Here is an 18,272-nt window from a genome sequence, read left to right as displayed (position 1 = left end):
TGTGGCTGAAATAAACTCGGTATGAACTGTAAACCACGAGCACACCGATGACTGAAAACGCAGAGAGAGGAACGACGACGGTTAGAAAAGACAAGTGTTGAAAGTGATGAATTAATTTGAATTTTCATGAATGAACAAAGATGCGTCAACACTTTTCACAGTTTAGAAAAATGCAGTGAAATGATTTAGTGCTGGAGACAGTAACGAACCATTAAATTAGATTCATAAATTTAACGGCGACGGAGATTTAACTAACGATTCTTAGAAATCGCTTCCTGTCTCGTGTGATTCTTTTTTCCAGTTTGGCGTTAGGTTTGTTGACCTTTCCTCTGAAGCCACCATTTCATCACTGGTTGCCTGTTTTTCAGTGTGTAATAACTACTCTGTGTTAGCTGTGAACGATAATGGTGTTAGGCCTCGGTCTCCGTCTCTTTCTAGGCACTCGTTGTGTTTTTCTGTTGGACTTCCTGTTTATGAAGTTTGATTTTCTGTAGGTGGCGCTCTTTTTTTTTTTTTCTCTCCATTTACTCCAGGTACAGTCACGTTACTCTTCCATCATGTGAGTATTTGTTCCCGTTCATATCTATTGAAACCTGCACAACAGATGAATTCAGGTGTTTCCTGTTTGGCTGTGATGTCCAGCTCCGACTCACAGGTGAGAATTCACCTGTATTTGACTTTAACTGAGCGGATGTTCCAACAGAAACAAAGTAAAGTTATTATTTTATCATTTTACCAGTCAACAGAGGGATGTGTCACTCTGATCAGTATTTATTTCTAACAATTTTTCGGGGCTGTTTAACAGAACAGAAGAGTGATGTGACCGAACCTTTACTGTCTCACACAGGATTGTTTTTGCTGCATTCGATTGGTCGTCATCAACTTGTGAAGTTTGAAATGATCAATTAAACGTCTCTGATGTTCTTGATCAGCTGGTAAAATCAGTTACGTACGTTATCACAGACAAATAAAGGTCAGAAGTGTCGTATATACTGTATTTATTTACCAGTAACCTGGCAGATCGTTAGCTGATGTTGAGTGGAGAGTTAATCAACAGCTAATTAATCGCTAATTTTGATTTATTGTAATAAAAATGAGCTTTTTAGATTTGAGATTTTTCTCTTTCTCTTCTGTTTTTGCCAATTTACAAACTTTGGAGTATTTTTTTCACCATATTTTCATTATATTTAATTTTCTAGGCTTAATTATTAATTGAAGAAAGGGAAGAAAAACTGCTTCATCAATTAATTGAAATAACCTCTAGAAATACGTCTTTCCCAAACATCTGTGTACAGCTTCTTGGTGGTAAACCTACAAGCTCTTAAGGACCAAATGAATGCACCAAAAAGGAACCAGACGGCCTGTGTTTACACAAGTAAATGAAAAACACTGTTTGGATCACTGACATGATTTTCTGCTAACCCTTTATTTTATTGATCCCTTATTTTACAGGAAACTTTCCTCAGGATTTCATAAAAATGAGCTGGTTTTTATAGCTGTCAAGTTGGTATTAATTATAAGGGAAATAGAGAAAGTGTAAGTTGCTACTGATAATTAGGCACCTGCTCGTTATGGTCAAGTTTTTAAGAAAGAAACACAAACTAGGAAATAATGTGGTAGTTAAATAAAAAATAAATAATAAACAGACGTAAATATCCATCAGAGTTTTATAGTGTCAGATTGTTCCTGGCTTTGAGCTGCCATATGTTACAGATAATGCTAATAATTATGCTAATCTGTACATATTCATGTAACTGACGTTTATGCTGCATATTGGTTGAATTATTGGTTTTCAGCTGCACTGGAAATGCCTTAGTTTTGTGTTTTTAAACTGACAATGATCAACAAATAAAATACGCTCCAGAAACAAACTCATTAGTTCTACTTAGAAACGTCATTTCCACAGACCAGATGTGCAAAATAAAGTGACTCAGTTTGGTACATTTTCTATCTGATTATCTTGTTGAACTATTTCTCACCTGCTACATAATTTCTTCTTCTTTTCCTAAAAACTTGAATACATCAAGCAGGTACTGAACAACTGTAGCAAACAACACTTTTTCCATTTCCCTTTATAATTAGTATCAAATTGTGCCAGATGTTCTTGGAAACATTGCAATTCACAGCTGTATTTTTTTTTTTTTTAAGGAAATTGTGAGGAAAGTTTCCACGAACTTATCTGTAAAATCCAGAACCTGTAAAATAAAGTGTTACAGAGAAAACAGACATTTTATAAAAAGTAAATCCATCCTTAATAATTTGGCTTTGCTGCGACACCTACTGACAAACTCACTAAACAGCAGCCCACACTGAAAGCTTTAAAAAAAAAAAAAAAAAAAGGTAGGTCCTGCACCCAGAAAGGCCTCCTGTCTCCATGGCAACCCACCACCCAAAAAATATGACCCCACCTGATCCCTTCTCGATCCGTGTGTGGAAGCGACTGGCTCAGGAGGCCTGAAAACAAACAGGCAGCAACAGCAGGAAAGGCTGAATACAGACGCACGACACAGCCCTTCTTCCTCCGTCTGTTCTTATTTCATCGTCTGTCGGAGTCTGCTGAGCCGCCAGCTGTGGCCGGTGAACATCTGTCGGGGGTCAAATTTATACCTGAGGGGAAACAGGCGGATTCATTAAAGCTTGTTTGTTAGAATGACTTCCTCTTTCTCGTATAATAATCCGGTCAAGTGTAGACGGTTTGAGAAATGAAGAATCATTTAGCTCTGATACTGATTTTTATTTAAACTTTTTCTTTAAGCAATTCCTTTTCAAATTAAAAAAAATATATACAGTAGTATTTATACTTTGGACATTGTTTTTTTGCAGTACAGGAAGCTCCTCCTTCAGTTTATCATAGTTTTATTGCAGCAGGAAATATCTGATTTGACTGTGGGAGGGAGATTTGGGTAAAACGTCTGATTTATTTACTTTTTTATTCACTAAAAATGCAGAGTTTGCAGCAGTGAACAGACCTTGGATCGTAGACGCCGGGTGTCCGACATGACTGCCCCGAGCAGGACTGCAGCATCATCAGCCGGTGGTTCATCTTCTCCAGAAAGTCCTGGCCGATGGAGCCTGCGATGTTGGTCAGCTGGTAGGGGTCGGCGGTCACGTTGTAGACTTCTACAAACACCTACAGGGGACGCACGCACATTAACGTTACACCACGCTGAGACATTCCTAATGATTTCAAACAGGAAGCAGGTTTAAAGTTTTCCACTTTACCTGGTTGTCGTCAAACTCGCAGTACTGCAGGTTGGCAGAGGGGGCGACGGTTCGCACGCAGGCGTAGGTGTTGTTGTACGAGTCCTCGCACACACAGTCTGGGAAACACTCCTAAAGATACAGACCAGAGGAGAGAGAGGAGTTTGTGTTTTTTCTGCTCTTTTCCTACAGATTATATTTTAGTTTCCCTTCGTACCGACACTCCGGGTCCCAGCAGAGGACAGGCGGGGTCGGTCACGTTGCTGCCTTCTCCTTCATACTCCACCAGGATGTCTGTCCTCCAGCTGCTGCTGTTCATCCTCCCCTCCTGGTGACACACACACACACACTCATTATATTTACTACAAGCATCCACTGACAACTATTATTTCCATCTTTAAAGTTAATGTTACTCTAATTTAATCTTAGTAAATTATTATTATTATTTAATCTAGTGAATCTTGCTTGTACTACTGATAACACTAATAATAATCTTAGCCTCGGTCTTCAGGCCTAATGTTTCAGTAACCTTTGACTTTTGATGGATTTTCCTCATCTTCATTTTATCTTTGTGAAGCCGGATGTCGTCTCACTAGTTGAGCTTTTGTTATGAGATTCAAGATTGAACAGCTTCCTCTGAGAACTGCATGTGGGTCTCATTATTTACATTTTTATATCATTAAATAAAATAATTAACAATCTGGGAATTCTTCTGTTTATTTTAAATGTTTCAACCCAGCATAAATTGCATTTAAAAAAAGGGAAAGAAACAACAATCTGGCTAGGCAATCATCTAATTATAAAAACAGTCAGTTTAAAACACAGATAATAAGCTTTAACTAGGAGCAGTATAAAGTTAAAATCATAACTCACTGCCTCTGAAAACTCCCAAACTGTTGCAGCTGATTGACCTGATTCTGGTTAATGGGTAAATGTTTATGACTGAGTGAGGGAGACTCACTGTGACGTTAACGAGCCCCGACAGAATAAATTAAAAGGAACATTGTGAGCCGGTTGTGTCACCACATCTCTGTCCCTCAGTGATGCATATGAACTGTGTCTGTAGAGAAACCATTAGTGCAGTGATCTCACCATGACGGGCAGGAAGGACATGCCGTCCATCTGCGTCTTGTTGACGTCGTAGCCGGCGATGTCCAGGATGGTCGGACCGAGGTCGACGTTCGCCACCAGCATCTGACGAAGTGATGAGTTCAGTTTAGCTCAGGTCAATAGAGAATAACACATTGTTTTTCAATGTGAAAAATATATATTCTTTTTAGAAACTCATAATTCTTTAAAAAAAAAAAAGTCAGTCATTTTTTTCACACGTGGCCCTAATCCTCCTCCGTACTATGGAGGGTTTGATACATGAAAGGAAAACACAAACCTACAGAGAATCCTTCTCTCCCTCTTCAGTCACATTCATTTAAATTTCCTCCATAATTATCTTGGATTATGTGAGCTTTAAGTGTCGTTGTGTAACTGTTATCTAGTCAGTTGCATAAATGTGTCGGTGTGTACTTCTTGACAGTAACTGAAGTGACTCCAGCTTCTGCTAGTTTCATGTTATTTAAGTATCTGATGTTGTTATTTGGAGTCTAAAGAGGCAACAACAGATCAAGTTAAACTGTTATTGACCTCGTCATAGTCCTCATGCTTTTGTTCTGCATTTCTGCTTCTGGTTTCAGTTTAAAATGCTGTTAAAAACATTAATTGTCACAGTAGTTTTGTAACAGTAAATGTAAGAAAAGGAGTCGGTCTATGATATTAAATTTCCTGTTCTGTCCCTCTGGTTTGTTTGTCCTGCTGAATACAGTTTGATCACAGCATTTTCATTAGTAATCGTGAAGCACTTTGTTGATTGTTACAGCTGTTGCCAGTTTAAAACAGTTCGAATTAGACAGTTTATTTAATTAAGTTTGCAATTACAAGTAAACTTGATCAGCATTACATCTACATTTCATTAGAGGAGGAGGACACTGACGGGAAATAACTACTCAAAAACAAACAAACAAAAGCCAGTAAAAGATATTTTGGTAGTTTGAAGCTTGTAAATAACACAGGCGTGTGTGTGCGTGTGTGTGTGTGTACCTGGCTGGTCTGGTTGGGCTTGATGTTTGGTCCTCGGACCATGAGAGGGACCCTGATGTCAAACTCGTAGAGCTGCCTCTTATCCAGAGGAAGAGAGAACTGACCTGAGGGACAACAAGAGATGGAGAGAGGATGAAAACAAAGAGAGAGAGAGAGAGAGAGAGCACACACCTCCATCATAGCTACACAATCAATACATTTATCACTTTAATATCAGATTTTTATTCTATTTGTGGATCTGTATTAATGATTTGTACCAATGCAGAAGCTCCTGAGAAAATGTCCTGTCTCAGAGTGTTCACGTTCTCTCTAAATTTAATTTAAATTTCATCGAAATCAGAGATTTCCTGCTGACTAGACAAACAGGAAGTAAATAGACAGATGCTGGAAGCCTCTACACACTCATGTTTATGTGTGTACACACCGGTGTGGTAGCCGTTGTCAGAGGTGAAGAAGATGTAGGTGTTGTCCAGTTCACCTCTGACCTCCAACCTCTTCACTATCTTCTCCACCAGGTCGTCCACCGACAGCAGAGTTTGCCACCTGCAGGTCGGGAGGAGCAACAGGAAACATGCAGTGACTCCAGACTGAGAATCTCACTGTACAGATGGAGACCTTTCAAAATAAAACTACAAACACACAAGTGGGAGAGTTTCATATCTCTGCTGTTCATCTGACAAACAAAAAGCAGCTAAATGTTCAAATGAAGTGGAAACAGAATATAATTTTAAAAAGGTGCATAAATGGCACATGACCTTCTCCCTTGATTTACCACTTGTGATGCAGTTAATTTTAAGGTGTTAATGAAATTGAAATTGATGCTCTTATTTGTTTTTCAGGGGGAAAAGTCTGGTGTCAACTGGCTGCAAAACGACAGGTAAAGAGTTCACAGCTCGTGAAAAGGTCAAATTAATTTTGCCATAATCTACTTTGTTTACAAGCAGAGAAGAGTTTCAACTTATCTTGGTAAAAATAGGCGTCTTTAAATTTTAGGAAAGATAAGTAAAACAAATGAAATGACCGACCGTTTCCTGAAGGCGTCGTCCAGAAACTGAACAGACGAGTTGGACATGGGGGTTTTCGCCTGTCTGATCAACCAGTGTTTGTCCTGAAGAGAGAAACAAAGTCGACCTGAAGATGGAGCTCCTCCTCACTGACTCACTGGACTGTTGTTTCATCAACACTTTAAAATATTCCCTTCTGTGTCTTCTGAACAAATCCTACCTTCCCGTGGACGTTGAAGTTGGGGTCTCTGGGAGCCTTGGTGCTGTTGAAGCTGTCCTGGTACTGAGGGGCTGCGGTCCAGGGGGAGTGGGGGGCCGGCGTGGACACCATCATGAAGAACGGCGAGAAGCTGGATTTATACTGGAGGAAGTCCAGGGACATGTTGGCCTGAGAGAGACAGGTAGAGACAGAGCATTATATTAAAAACCGAAACTTGATTATGATCATTTGCAGCTTGGAAATAATTAAAATGATGCACAGCAATTCTAATTAAAAATTTTTCCTGAACATAATTTATCCTGCAGACCCAGTTCATATATTTCCTTCTAATTAGTCTTTAAAATTTACAACAAAACTACATTAAATATAACAGTTTTTAAAGTAATAACTGCCAATACAAACATCAGTGACACTTTAAATTAGTGGCTTGCATGAAAAAGTAACAGTTACTGAGGACAGAATATGAAGGATGTGTTAACATTATAATATAATTTGTGTTATAGTGACGGCAGCAATCCTTGGTGATGTGTCTCACCAGTACGTCTGTCAGGTAATCTTTACTGTAGTCTGCTCCATGTTTCTGAGCCTTCCCGTTCACCGACAGCGTGTAGTTGTAATATTTAGAGTTCTTCTCCTGGAAAATACAAAGACAGTATTTTATTAGTAAAATATGATGCCAGAAAATACTTATCTGAAAGGAAAAAACTGTCTAGAAGATAAAAAGGTTTTTATTTAGAGCATGGAAAGACTTTGGTGGTTTTCTAATATATAACCATATACATATATGTCTGTCTTATATGTCGGTGTAAGCTAGGAGCCATAATCTAAATTTGGTGTAATCATGAGAAAAAGCAATAAACACAATATCAGGGATGTTACCTCCCCCATGTGACGACACTGAAATGACCTCTGCTCTTTCTTTGCACAGTACAAACAAAACAGTCTCATTTCAGTCATGACCTCGTTTCTGCTGCAGAAACATACATGATTTTATTTTTCTTTCCCACACAAACAAGCAGCAGTCAATTTGATGCAGACTGTTTGATTTTCTAAAAGTAGGTTAGCAGATTGCAAATAGTGCAAATTTCAAATCGATCACGGTCACATGATAAGGATAAGCTCTAAAGTCTGTGTACAGCTGTTTGATGTATTGCTTTAACAGGAGGAGTCTCTCTCTCTCTGTTTGCCCAGTAAGAACCAGTGAAGAGAAACTGGTCTGCAGTCGTACTCTGTAATGGCTTCTGTAAACCAGTCAGAGACCTGCTGTACGTTCAAGAAAATCTAATTTTAGACTATTGATTAGTCTGGCTCCTTCTGCACTGAGCGTCCAGTCACATGACCATGAAGCACTGTTACAAAAACAAACTTCTCACAGAAGTGGGACAAACCTCATTGCTTAAACGTCTGATCTATAACAATATATGGACAATTTGCATTAAATTGTTTAGACAATACAAAACTGTAAAGGCTCATTCTGACATTTTCTGCTCAAGTTGTAATGACTTTTTTTTAAAAATTTGATTTAATAATTATTTTCTATTTGATTTGATCATTTTTATACCAATAATGATAAGTCTTCCCCCCGTACTTCTATTTGATTCATGAGTCCTGCCTGATGTCAGACAGGAAGGAGCCTCAGAGTAAATGTGTTTCTTAAAGGTTAAATAAAGTCTTACCAGTCCGATCCAGTAGCTCCAGCCTGGAGGAACATGCTCCACTCCACCGGCCTCCGAGTGCCCATACTGAAACACACAGAGTCAAATACAGATTATTTCATAACATTTTCACAGAATAAGATGAATTTCACTTTTACTGATCACCTCATGACCCCATTTCCATTTATTGTTTCCAATGACGACTGATCTTCTGATTTCTATTGATTCAGATTCCACCTGTGTGCTCCTCCCACTGGACTTCAGTGCAGCTTTTGATCCTATAACACTATATCAACATATTCTGATATGAAATATGGAGTAGCCCAGGGCTCTGTTCTTGGTCCTCTGCTTTTCCCTCTCGATTTGGTGCTACATACATAAAAATGGACTTGACTGGGTGACAATTGTAAAAAATAAAGAAAGACTTGTAAAATAAAGTAGCTGTAAAGCTGTAATATGGAGCACATATAGTATGTTAACCATAGAGTGCTATCACTGTTTCTTCATCATTTCCTGTACTGCACTTTGAGACGACAGCCTCTGGAAACACAGAGCTGTTTAATGAACAACAGTAAGTCAATCTGCTTTGTTCTGCTATTAGCAAGTGGAAACTCAACTAAACATCGGTGGAAAATTATTTTAACTCCCTTCGTTCTTCGGATGATGGCACATTTCCCTTCTTGATTAATTAAAAATAAGATACACGGAGAACAAAGGGGACCATGTTTATTTGTCGATGCAAATTTACACACTGGTCCGATCTCTCCTCACCTGGTTGAGGTATTTCCCTGCGAAGAAGGTCTGGTAGCCTGCGGAGGCTTTCAGTAGGGCGGGGAAGGTGTTGGCCTCCTCGCTCTTCTGCCAGGCTTTGCTGCTGCAGTTTCCCTCTAAGGTGTTGTTGATGACGTGGTGGTTGTGCGGGTATTTCCCCGTCAGGATACTGGCCCGGCTGGGGCAGCACAGCGGGCTGGCAACAAACTGACGGAAGAGGGGAGGGGAAAAGAAAAAGTCAGCACTAGAGAGACAGAAAATGGCTCTGATTTAGGATGTGAGTGAAGACAGTGAGGGGCGATGATACTTACTGCATTTGTGAACGTTATCCCTGCATCTCCAATTAGTTTTTTCGTCTTGTTAAGTGGACTCTGGAAGGAGAAGATTTGGGTGTGACGAGACAAAATGTTGCTCACATTAACCTGGCCTCATTTATCTGCCACTCAAATATACTTAAACTGTTGCAGCAAGCTCTTTTTCTTAATTTACAGCATGATTCAGCAGTAAAGCTCAGTTTCTCTGTCTCACTGTCTCCATGACTAAGCTTCTTCTTGATGGAGAAAACCTATTGCATCAGTACCTGGCATGGTAACGCAAAGGAATACAAATAATATTAATTTGTGAATATTTTATACAAACACAGCTTACATGTTTTTGGAAACAATGGAGTAACATTGTTCAGACCAATTAGAAATGTGCATTTAAAAACTGAATATATGTATTGCACCTCTTTTAATTTAACTTTGACTGGTAGGAATATTTTTGAACTAAAGCTGAATATTGAGTGCAGATATTCTTGAAAAGTCTTGACAAGAGAATTACACCAATTTAATTAATTAAACTGAATATTTTTAGGTTTTGAACTATTGATATAAAAGCGAGAAGAAGAAATTCTTAATATTGGAGAATATGGACCTAGAAATCAGAATAAATGGCAGTTTTTCCTTGAAAAAATTATTGATTATCAAGCTGATTAGTTAGATTAGTTTGTTTGCTTATTGACCAGTTGTTAGTTTGCAGCTTTAGTGTTGAGATGTTTTGCAAGACAGTACGTCATCTAAGTTTAAACACCAAATCAGTATTTCAGCCTTACTTATTTTAGGTATAAAGACATGAATTAAAGCCAGACATCAGCAGTTTATGTTTGTCTTTGTTACAGTGTTCAACATTTACAGAATCAATTAACATTTTAGGTTGATGTAAGAAAAGGTGTTACAGATCACTGCTGTACAAGCCACCAGTCTGTAAACATCTTTTTAAAAACAATGTTTTCCAATGGAGCCCTGATAGATAAGGGGGTTGTAGAAGGAGGGAGGGTGTGTGATGAAACTGTGGGAGCAGACTGGAGGTGATAAGGCTGCTGACTCTGTGAGATGCCTAAATGATGTGTCCAACCAGGAATGTGAGCAGTCAGCTCCACTGGCCTGAGCTAAATATCAAATTAAAACCAATCAATCACATATTTCCCGATGACATGTCTTCAAAAAATATGTGTAAATACAAAAGTCACGACTCTCAAACTAGATGCTAAATAATAAACGACGTGTGATTTAAAAAAAAAAAAAAAGCAGCATGTTGATTAAAAAAAATCCACTTACCAGACCCCCGATAGCGATGTCCAAGTCGTCGGTGAGGATCAGAACAATGTTTGGTCTCCGGTATGATTTGGCAAACACCCCGGCGCTCAGGTTGCTCCACAAAGTGACGCAGATCAGGAGACAACTCAATAACGTCGGCCGAAAGCAGCGATTTGAGCCCATTTTCATAATTCAATATTAAAGCGCTAAAAGCCTGTCCGTCTCTTCCCTCAGCTCTGCGCCTTATCGCCGCGTGAAATGTTGCAACTGAGCGAGAAACTCCGGAGGAAAGACAAGGAACAAGACTCGGCCCTGTTTCTGTTTGAGACAACACTTCCCTCTCTTCCTGGTCATGTGCCTCTCGGCTACGGAAGCCCGAGTCAGGTGATTTGAAGACGCGATGATGTGTAAGGATGATGCATGACTGATGTGTAGAAATAACTTTTATTTTTAAAGTCTAATAAAGGATATAACTGTTTTTTTTTCTCCATGGTATTTATTTTAAATGTCATCGCTGCATTGCTAAAGATTATTTTTCTTTATAATTTTTCATATTGCATATTATTATTCTGCATACTTATACGTGTTATTCATCTTCCGTATCGAAATTTTGGCGCGTATTTATTCCCCAGCTTTGAGAAAACCCACACAAACAATACGTGTGCCTCTTACCCTGTATATAAAAATGGACGTCGACTCCGGGTCTGGAAATTGAAACCAATGCGGAAGTGCCTTAAACTTGCATTCTACCGAATGACCATCAGGGGGCGACTCGACTGGTTGCAAAAAGTTGTCACTTGATTTGTTACCTCAGTTTTCGTTACGTGTTTATGGTCTGAATCGCTAGTTTGAGGTTTTCTTCAATACGACATGATGTTCATTTTTAAAATTATGGTCCTATTTAAAAGAAAATAGACGTTAAAACAGAGCGGTTTTAGGGCGTGGCTACCGCATGATTGACACACAGGGGGACCTGCCTGTTAATTCGGATATGAGGCGAGAGCGATGTGTCGGACATGTGACTTGTCATTGTGTTTTTAGTTCGTCAAAGTTAGCTCCGACATGTCTGCCTCAAAATGTCTTGTTCGGCGTTCAGTTGTTCTAAAAGACACTCAGAGGAGCCTATTTCTTTGCTAGCCAAAATTAGCATCCTTTGTGAGCTTGACATAATTGTTTTATATTAAGCCAACAACTTTTGAGTTTTGAGTTAATTTGACTAAAACTTATATTATATTTTTGATAGCTGAATGTTTTTAGGTTCATATAGGTAGTCACTTTCAAGCTCACACACATACATACTTAGTCAAAGCAACATTAAATTTTAAGGTTGTATGCAACTTCCCGCCTTTGTGCAAATAGTATTGTTGGATACAGACACCAGACTTTCTTCTTTTTTTTTTTTTTTACTGTTGTCCATATTGTTCTGTTCTAGCAGGAGAAATCACAGTAGATTTACCGCAGACCAACCTCTGTTAGGGCATGTACATGTGTGTGTACATGTCTTGCTATGTTTTCTTCAGGAATTTTCAAGTTTATTTCTTTCTTTCTTTATTTTTAAAGCGCGTCTATTGATTTATTCTGACGTAGTACCACGTGTCGTCGACGTCATCGTACACGGAAGTGAGAGTGTAGAGCGGAGAAGTGAAGCGGTGACGGTGAAACATGTCTCGTAGTTTACTGAGCAGGGCTGTCGGTGTGTTCCAGCTCAGCAGGGCAACAACGCTGCTGAGCGGAACCCGGTTTTACTCTCACACCGAACCGGAGCCGCTGACGGTGAGACAACAAAACAACGGAATAAGGTGCAGCAACGAAATGTGTCCGTCGTCTCAGAACTGTTGTATAACTGTTGTAAATACTTGTGTACAAGTAGCTGACCGGTAGAAACAGTCGATTTAAGGAGAAAACGTAGATTTTAACAACAAAAGCGTGTCACAGCTGTACATATAATACTGTGTTACACATGACAGGGTTTCAAGGTAAATTCGGCATAAATATTATTACTGTGTAAAGCATATTATTGCAATGTCAACATTGGGATGTCATCAGTGTATTCACATTATTCATTTGAGGAAAAACTGCACCATAAAATAGAACGTATATAAAGTAGTGTGGGGACATGAAGAAAATACTAAAATGAAACTTTTCTCTCTTAAGGTCTGGAGGCACCACCAATAAGTTACTTTACATACTGTTTTTTTTCCTCCAACCTTTATTGGAAAACATTCAAATATACTTACAATACAAACGTGCTGCAAGAGTAATGATAGTACAATAAATACTAGTAGTAAAAGATTCTAAAAATAAATATAATGGAAATAAGATATAATGAAAAAATAATATAAAAGGCAAATTGAAAAAACCCACAACACATTGCAATAAAACTGTGAGACAAAAAAAGAAATATAGATACCAGATTATTCCTCTTTAAAGAGTTCATTATATGCGGAAAATACTTCATCACATGTACCTAATCAACATTATAAATGCAGGTCTTTCTTGTAATTGAGTATTTCTGCATTATTTTATTACAACTTTTATTTCAACTTTAATTAAAAAAAAATACTTCTCCCATCACTTAATTTATGAGTTAGTTTTTTTGTAAAACTATGCAGCCATTAGATATACAGTATGTAAGGGAGGAAAAATACAGCATTTTCGCTCTGTCTATTTTTCTTTGCCAAACACACAAAAGTCTTTTACTAAACCCACATAAAATACTTGATCGCCGAGAACAGAAAGCAAGACAGTGCCAGTAGATGTGATAAGTTAATGTAACATCTTCTTCTTCTTCTTGGGTTTAAGGAGAATAATATTGAACAATCCCAAGAAGAGGAACGCTCTGTCTTTGTCCATGCTGGAATCTCTCAGAGAGAACATCCTGACTGATGTCGACAGTGAAGACCTCAGAGTTATTATCCTATCAGGTCGGTGTTTTTAATAAGTGTGTGTGTGTCTGTGTGTGTGTGTGTGTGAGCGGGAGAAGCATCTTGGTTTAACTTTGCATGTGTGTGTGTTTTAGCCAAAGGTCCAGTGTTTTCCTCCGGACACGACCTGAAGGAGTTGACGTCAGCTCAGGGCAGGAAATATCACACAAAGGTGTTTCACACCTGTGCAGAGGTGAGTTTGTCTCTCTTGAGTGTCGTTCACCTCTGATATTTACATATTTACAGTTTGACTGATTACATCTTTAATACACTAACTTGTTCTAAAAAGCCACCAATATATCACTATTTTAATTAATAAATTAATCGATTAGCATGTAAAATGTATACAATTTACACATAACAAATGCCTGTCACAACATTGAAAAGCTGATGTTTTCAGATAGTCAAAAAGCAAAATACATTCAGTTTAATGAATGAAATGAGAAAAACAAGTAAAAACTCACATTTGAGAAGCTGTAACAAAGACATGTTTGGAAATTTATACTTTGGATGGATACATAAATTACTTAAACAACCAATCCATTGTTTTATCACTGTCAATATTATCACAGGCTCCACTGAAAACATATTTCGCCCATTGATAATTGATAATAAATAAATAATCACTATTAACTATTTTCATAAGGTGACTCATAACTCATTGGCTTCTTATGCTTCAGGTAATGACTCTCATACAAGACATACCTGTTCCGGTGGTCGCCATGGTGAATGGTGTTGCCACGGCGGCTGGTTGCCAGCTCGTCGCGAGTTGTGACATTGCTGTCGTGACCGAAAAGTCCACCTTCGCCACTCCGGGTGTCAATGTGGGTCTGTTCTGCTCGACGCCGGCGGTGGCCATCGGCAGAGCCGTGCCGAGGAAGGTAACCCTAACCCATCACAATTAGCTCATGCTAATGTTTTCCAATACAGTGGCTCTTCAATAGTAATCCAGTGTCAGGGTGATATTTACGCCAATGGTGGTCAAGAAAATGACACTTGATTATTTATTATCTATTATCTAGAAATAGGGGAAATGATTGGCTGATTACAAAAACCAGTATTGGCTCATATGTTGGCAAATGCGCAAGAAAAAATTAATCACATTAAAGCTTTTTCACTGAATTTTACACTTTTATTTGAAGGTTATGTTTTGTAAATTAAGTTTTGTTATATTGTTATCTATTCTTTACAATAATGAAATTTCCAGTTATGGTTCAAAATTAGTCTTAAGTTATCTTTAGAGCTGAAATAATGATTTGTTGATTGACAGAAAATAAATTGTGATCACCCTTTGATGTCTTTTATAAAGCAAAAATGCCAAATTTTATGTTCCAGCTTCTCAAAATTTTTGCATATTTCTATGTTTTACTGTATTTATTTATTTATTGTAAATTGAACGTCTTTAAGTTTTTAACTTTTGGTCAGACAAAACAAGGAACTTTAAGACATCACCTTTTCACTGTTCCTCTTAACCTGCCAAATAATAACCAAATTCCTTGTCATGTTAATTGTACATAATTACAGTATGTTACAAATGAATCAGCTGATATATTGTGATCAGATTTATATTTTTATTACAAATATGCAGTATCAAGCTGTATTTGATATACCCCTTTGCTCTTCTCTTTTTACCAGGTTGCCATGGAGATGCTCTTCACAGGAACTCCCATCTCAGCCCATGATGCTCTGCTGCACGGCCTGGTCAGTAAGGTGGTGCCAGAAGAGCGACTGGAGGAGGAGACGATGGCCATTGCCCAGCGGGTGTGCCAGGCTAGCCGACCCGTCGTAGCCCTCGGCAAAGCCACTTTCCAAAGGTCAGAGTGCAAACAGACTCTTTTTCACCTTTTGCATTGTGGTTATCAGTGTTTCTTTAAAGTCCAAGAACCATGCAAGGGTTGAATTTCACTTTAAATCAAATCTAATAATCAGTATGTAGCATTTAACCTTCAGGAAAACATTATTCTCATTCATTAGTTTCATAATTTTTTTAAATGATTCTATCACTGGAAATCCACATGCTATATAAATGCAGGTAACGCTTACAGAGGTTGGGTGACAGATAGTGGAAGTACCAGACACATAAATTGATGTTTATTTAAGCCGGAGACTGTCAATTTTATAATAAACCAGCAACAAACTTTAAATATGGGACAGTGACAGATAAAATGTTATAAAAAATTGCCATAATAATCAGGATTCCTAGTGAAAAATTGTTGTTGTTCTTCCCTCCTTTGTTTCTTCCAAAGACAAATGTCTCAAGGCCGAGATGCAGCATATGCCACTGCCTCCAAGGTGATGGTTGACAACCTGGCTCTGAGAGACGGACAGGAGGGGATCCGGGCCTTCATAGAGAAACGCAAGCCAGTGTGGAGCAATAGAGCAGAAAAAGCCCATGACTGATGGACTGTTGGAGAGACAATCATTGAGTCATTTTTCCTGACTGGTACAGATGGTGTGGAATAATTAGCACCAGTCCTGAGCCAGTGATTTGGCTACACAGCTGTTAAAATGTAGATGTGTAATGATAAGGATTGAAGTTTGAATTGTTGACTTCATCTTCCCCGAGGATTCCCACATTGTTGCTGTGACTTCAGACAAATAGCTGAACCACTGTGTGCCTTAAAAACTGTAGTGTGGAGATGAGAGGGAAATATATTGCATATACCATCCAGAGGACTCAAGCTGGCTGACTCATAAAGCTAAAGAATGCTGCTCTATGTACAGTATTTGTGCAATAAATAGGCTCACACATTGGGAGGGGTTACTTTGAAGTTGATGAATGTCTGTTTAAGCTCTTCCCAGTCTTGGACACGAAAATCTTCTGGTTGAATCATCAGTGTAAAAGATAAACAACTGTGTTAGAAAATATCTTTGATATAATGTCAAAGGAATAAGCATTTGTACTTTAAAAAGTGAAGAGAGATGTTAACAAGAGCTCTTAAGGGGGCATGAAACATCCACACACCAAGAATATTCACTTTTTCGGATTCAAGGTCAATTTTGAATTAATTTTGTATCTATTGTGGTGTGTGTTTTTTCTTTTATTTGTGACAATGATTTATTTTGCATTTCTTGTACACCTGATTTGTGCGATTTGTTTCTTCTCTTAAGCAACAGTGGTTGTACGGAAGTGATGGTAAAAAAAAATGATGCCCATAAAATGAAACTGTAGTATCATTAAATTAATAATTGCATTGATATTCTTTGAAAATTGAAGATATTAAATAAATACATTGTAATGGGAATGGCGACAAAAACTTTTGAAGGCTGCAGGTTATATCTACTTTGCAGCTCAATTTAAGTATTACTAAAAGAAAGTCATAGTATAGTAAGGCATAAAAAGTCATATAAACATCATAGTATAGTAAAGCATAAAAAGTCATAAAAATGACATAGTATAAAAAGTCATGAAAACAACACAGCATAGTAAGGCACAAAAACGTCATAGTATAGGAAGTTATAAAAAGTCAAAAAATTCATAGTATAAAAAGTCATGAAAACGACACAGCAAAGTAAGGCATAAAAAGTCAAAAGAACAACATAGTATGGTAAGGCATAAAAAGTGATAAAAACGTCATAGTATAAAAAGTCATAAATAGTATAGTAAGGCATAAAAAGTCATAAAAAAGTCATAGTATAAAAAGTCATAAAAAAGTCATGAAAACATCATAGTATAAAAAGTCATTAAAAAGTCATAGTATAGTAAGGCAAAAAAGTCACAAAAACGACATAGTATAGTAAGGCATAAAAAGTCATAAAAAAGTCATAGTATAAAAAGTCATAAAAAAGTCATGGTATAGTAAGGCATAAAAAGTCATGAAAACATCATAGTATAAAAAGTCATAAAAAAGTCATAGTATAGTAAGGCATAGAAATTCATAAAAAAGTCATAGTATAGTAAGGCAAAAAAGTCACAAAAACGACAGTATAGTAAGGCATAAAAAGTGATAGTATAAAAAGTCATAAAAAAGTCAGTATAGTATGGCAAAAAAGTCATGAAAACGTCATAGTATAAAAAGTCATAGTATAGTAAGGCATAAAAAGTCAAAAAAAGTCATAGTATAGTAAGGCAAAAAAGTCACAAGAACAACATAGTATAGTAAGGCATAAAAAGTCATAAAAAAGTCATAGTATAAAAAGTCATAAAAAAGTCATAGTATAGTAAGGCAAAAAAGTCACAAAAACGACATAGTATAGTAAGGCAGCAATAAAAAGTCTAAAAAGTCATAGTATTTATACAAAAAAAGTCATAAAAAAGTCATAGTATAGTAATGGGCAAAAAGTCACAAAAACGCGCATAGTAATAGTAAGGCATAAAAGTCATAAAAAAAGTCATCGTATAAAAGGTCATAAAAAAGTCATATGTAATAGGTAAGGCATAGAAATTCATAAAAAGTTCATATGTATAGTAAGGTTCAAAAAAGTCAAAAACGACATAAGTATAGTAAGGCAATAAAAATTCAATAAAAAAGTCATAAGTATAAAAAGTCATAAAAAACGTCCATAGTGAGTATAGTAAGCAAAAAAGTCACAAAAAACGAATAAGTATAGTAAGGCATAAAAAGTCATAAAAAAGTCATAGTATAAAAAGTCATAAAAAAGTTCATAGTATTAGTATGGCAAAAAGTACATGAAAACGTCATAGTATAAGAAAGTCATAGTAAATAGGTAAGGGCATAAAAGTATGAAAAAAGTCATAGTATAGTATGGGCAAAAAAGTCATGAAGAAGTCATAGTATAAAAAGTCATAGTATAGTAGGCATAAAAAGTCCATAAAAAAGTCAAATAGTTAGTAAGGCAAAAAAGTCACAAAAACACATACAGATATA

At 37.2% G+C, this 18,272-nt stretch overlaps 2 protein-coding genes across 2 annotated transcripts; one reads left to right on the top strand and one right to left on the bottom strand.

Annotated features, from left to right (window-relative positions):
- Positions 1-494: 494 nt before the first annotated feature.
- Positions 495-10,842, bottom strand: gns (glucosamine (N-acetyl)-6-sulfatase). Its single transcript, XM_022749441.1, has 14 exons — positions 10,541-10,842; positions 9,254-9,313; positions 8,943-9,149; positions 8,193-8,258; positions 7,052-7,150; positions 6,517-6,684; positions 6,318-6,400; positions 5,717-5,835; positions 5,293-5,396; positions 4,294-4,395; positions 3,419-3,529; positions 3,223-3,333; positions 2,970-3,130; positions 495-2,607 (listed from the first exon to the last, which is right to left on the bottom strand). The coding sequence occupies exons 1-14, from the start codon at positions 10,706-10,708 to the stop codon at positions 2,532-2,534; spliced, it is 1,635 nt and encodes a 544-aa protein (XP_022605162.1). The 5' UTR covers positions 10,709-10,842; the 3' UTR covers positions 495-2,531.
- Positions 10,843-12,141: 1,299 nt separating this feature from the next.
- On the top strand, positions 12,142-16,680 carry echdc3 (enoyl-CoA hydratase domain containing 3). The gene is made up of 6 exons (XM_022749556.1): positions 12,142-12,318; positions 13,322-13,443; positions 13,539-13,636; positions 14,124-14,324; positions 15,079-15,257; positions 15,690-16,680. The coding sequence occupies exons 1-6, from the start codon at positions 12,182-12,184 to the stop codon at positions 15,841-15,843; spliced, it is 891 nt and encodes a 296-aa protein (XP_022605277.1). The 5' UTR covers positions 12,142-12,181; the 3' UTR covers positions 15,844-16,680.
- Positions 16,681-18,272: the final 1,592 nt, after the last annotated feature.

Source organism: Seriola dumerili, unplaced genomic scaffold (genome assembly GCF_002260705.1).
Source record: "Seriola dumerili isolate Sdu_G_001 unplaced genomic scaffold, Sdu_1.0 BDQW01000138.1, whole genome shotgun sequence".
Classification (NCBI taxonomy): domain Eukaryota; kingdom Metazoa; phylum Chordata; class Actinopteri; order Carangiformes; family Carangidae; genus Seriola; species Seriola dumerili.
The sequence above is the reverse complement of the archived record's forward strand: the minus strand, read 5'-3'. Positions and strand labels throughout refer to the sequence as shown.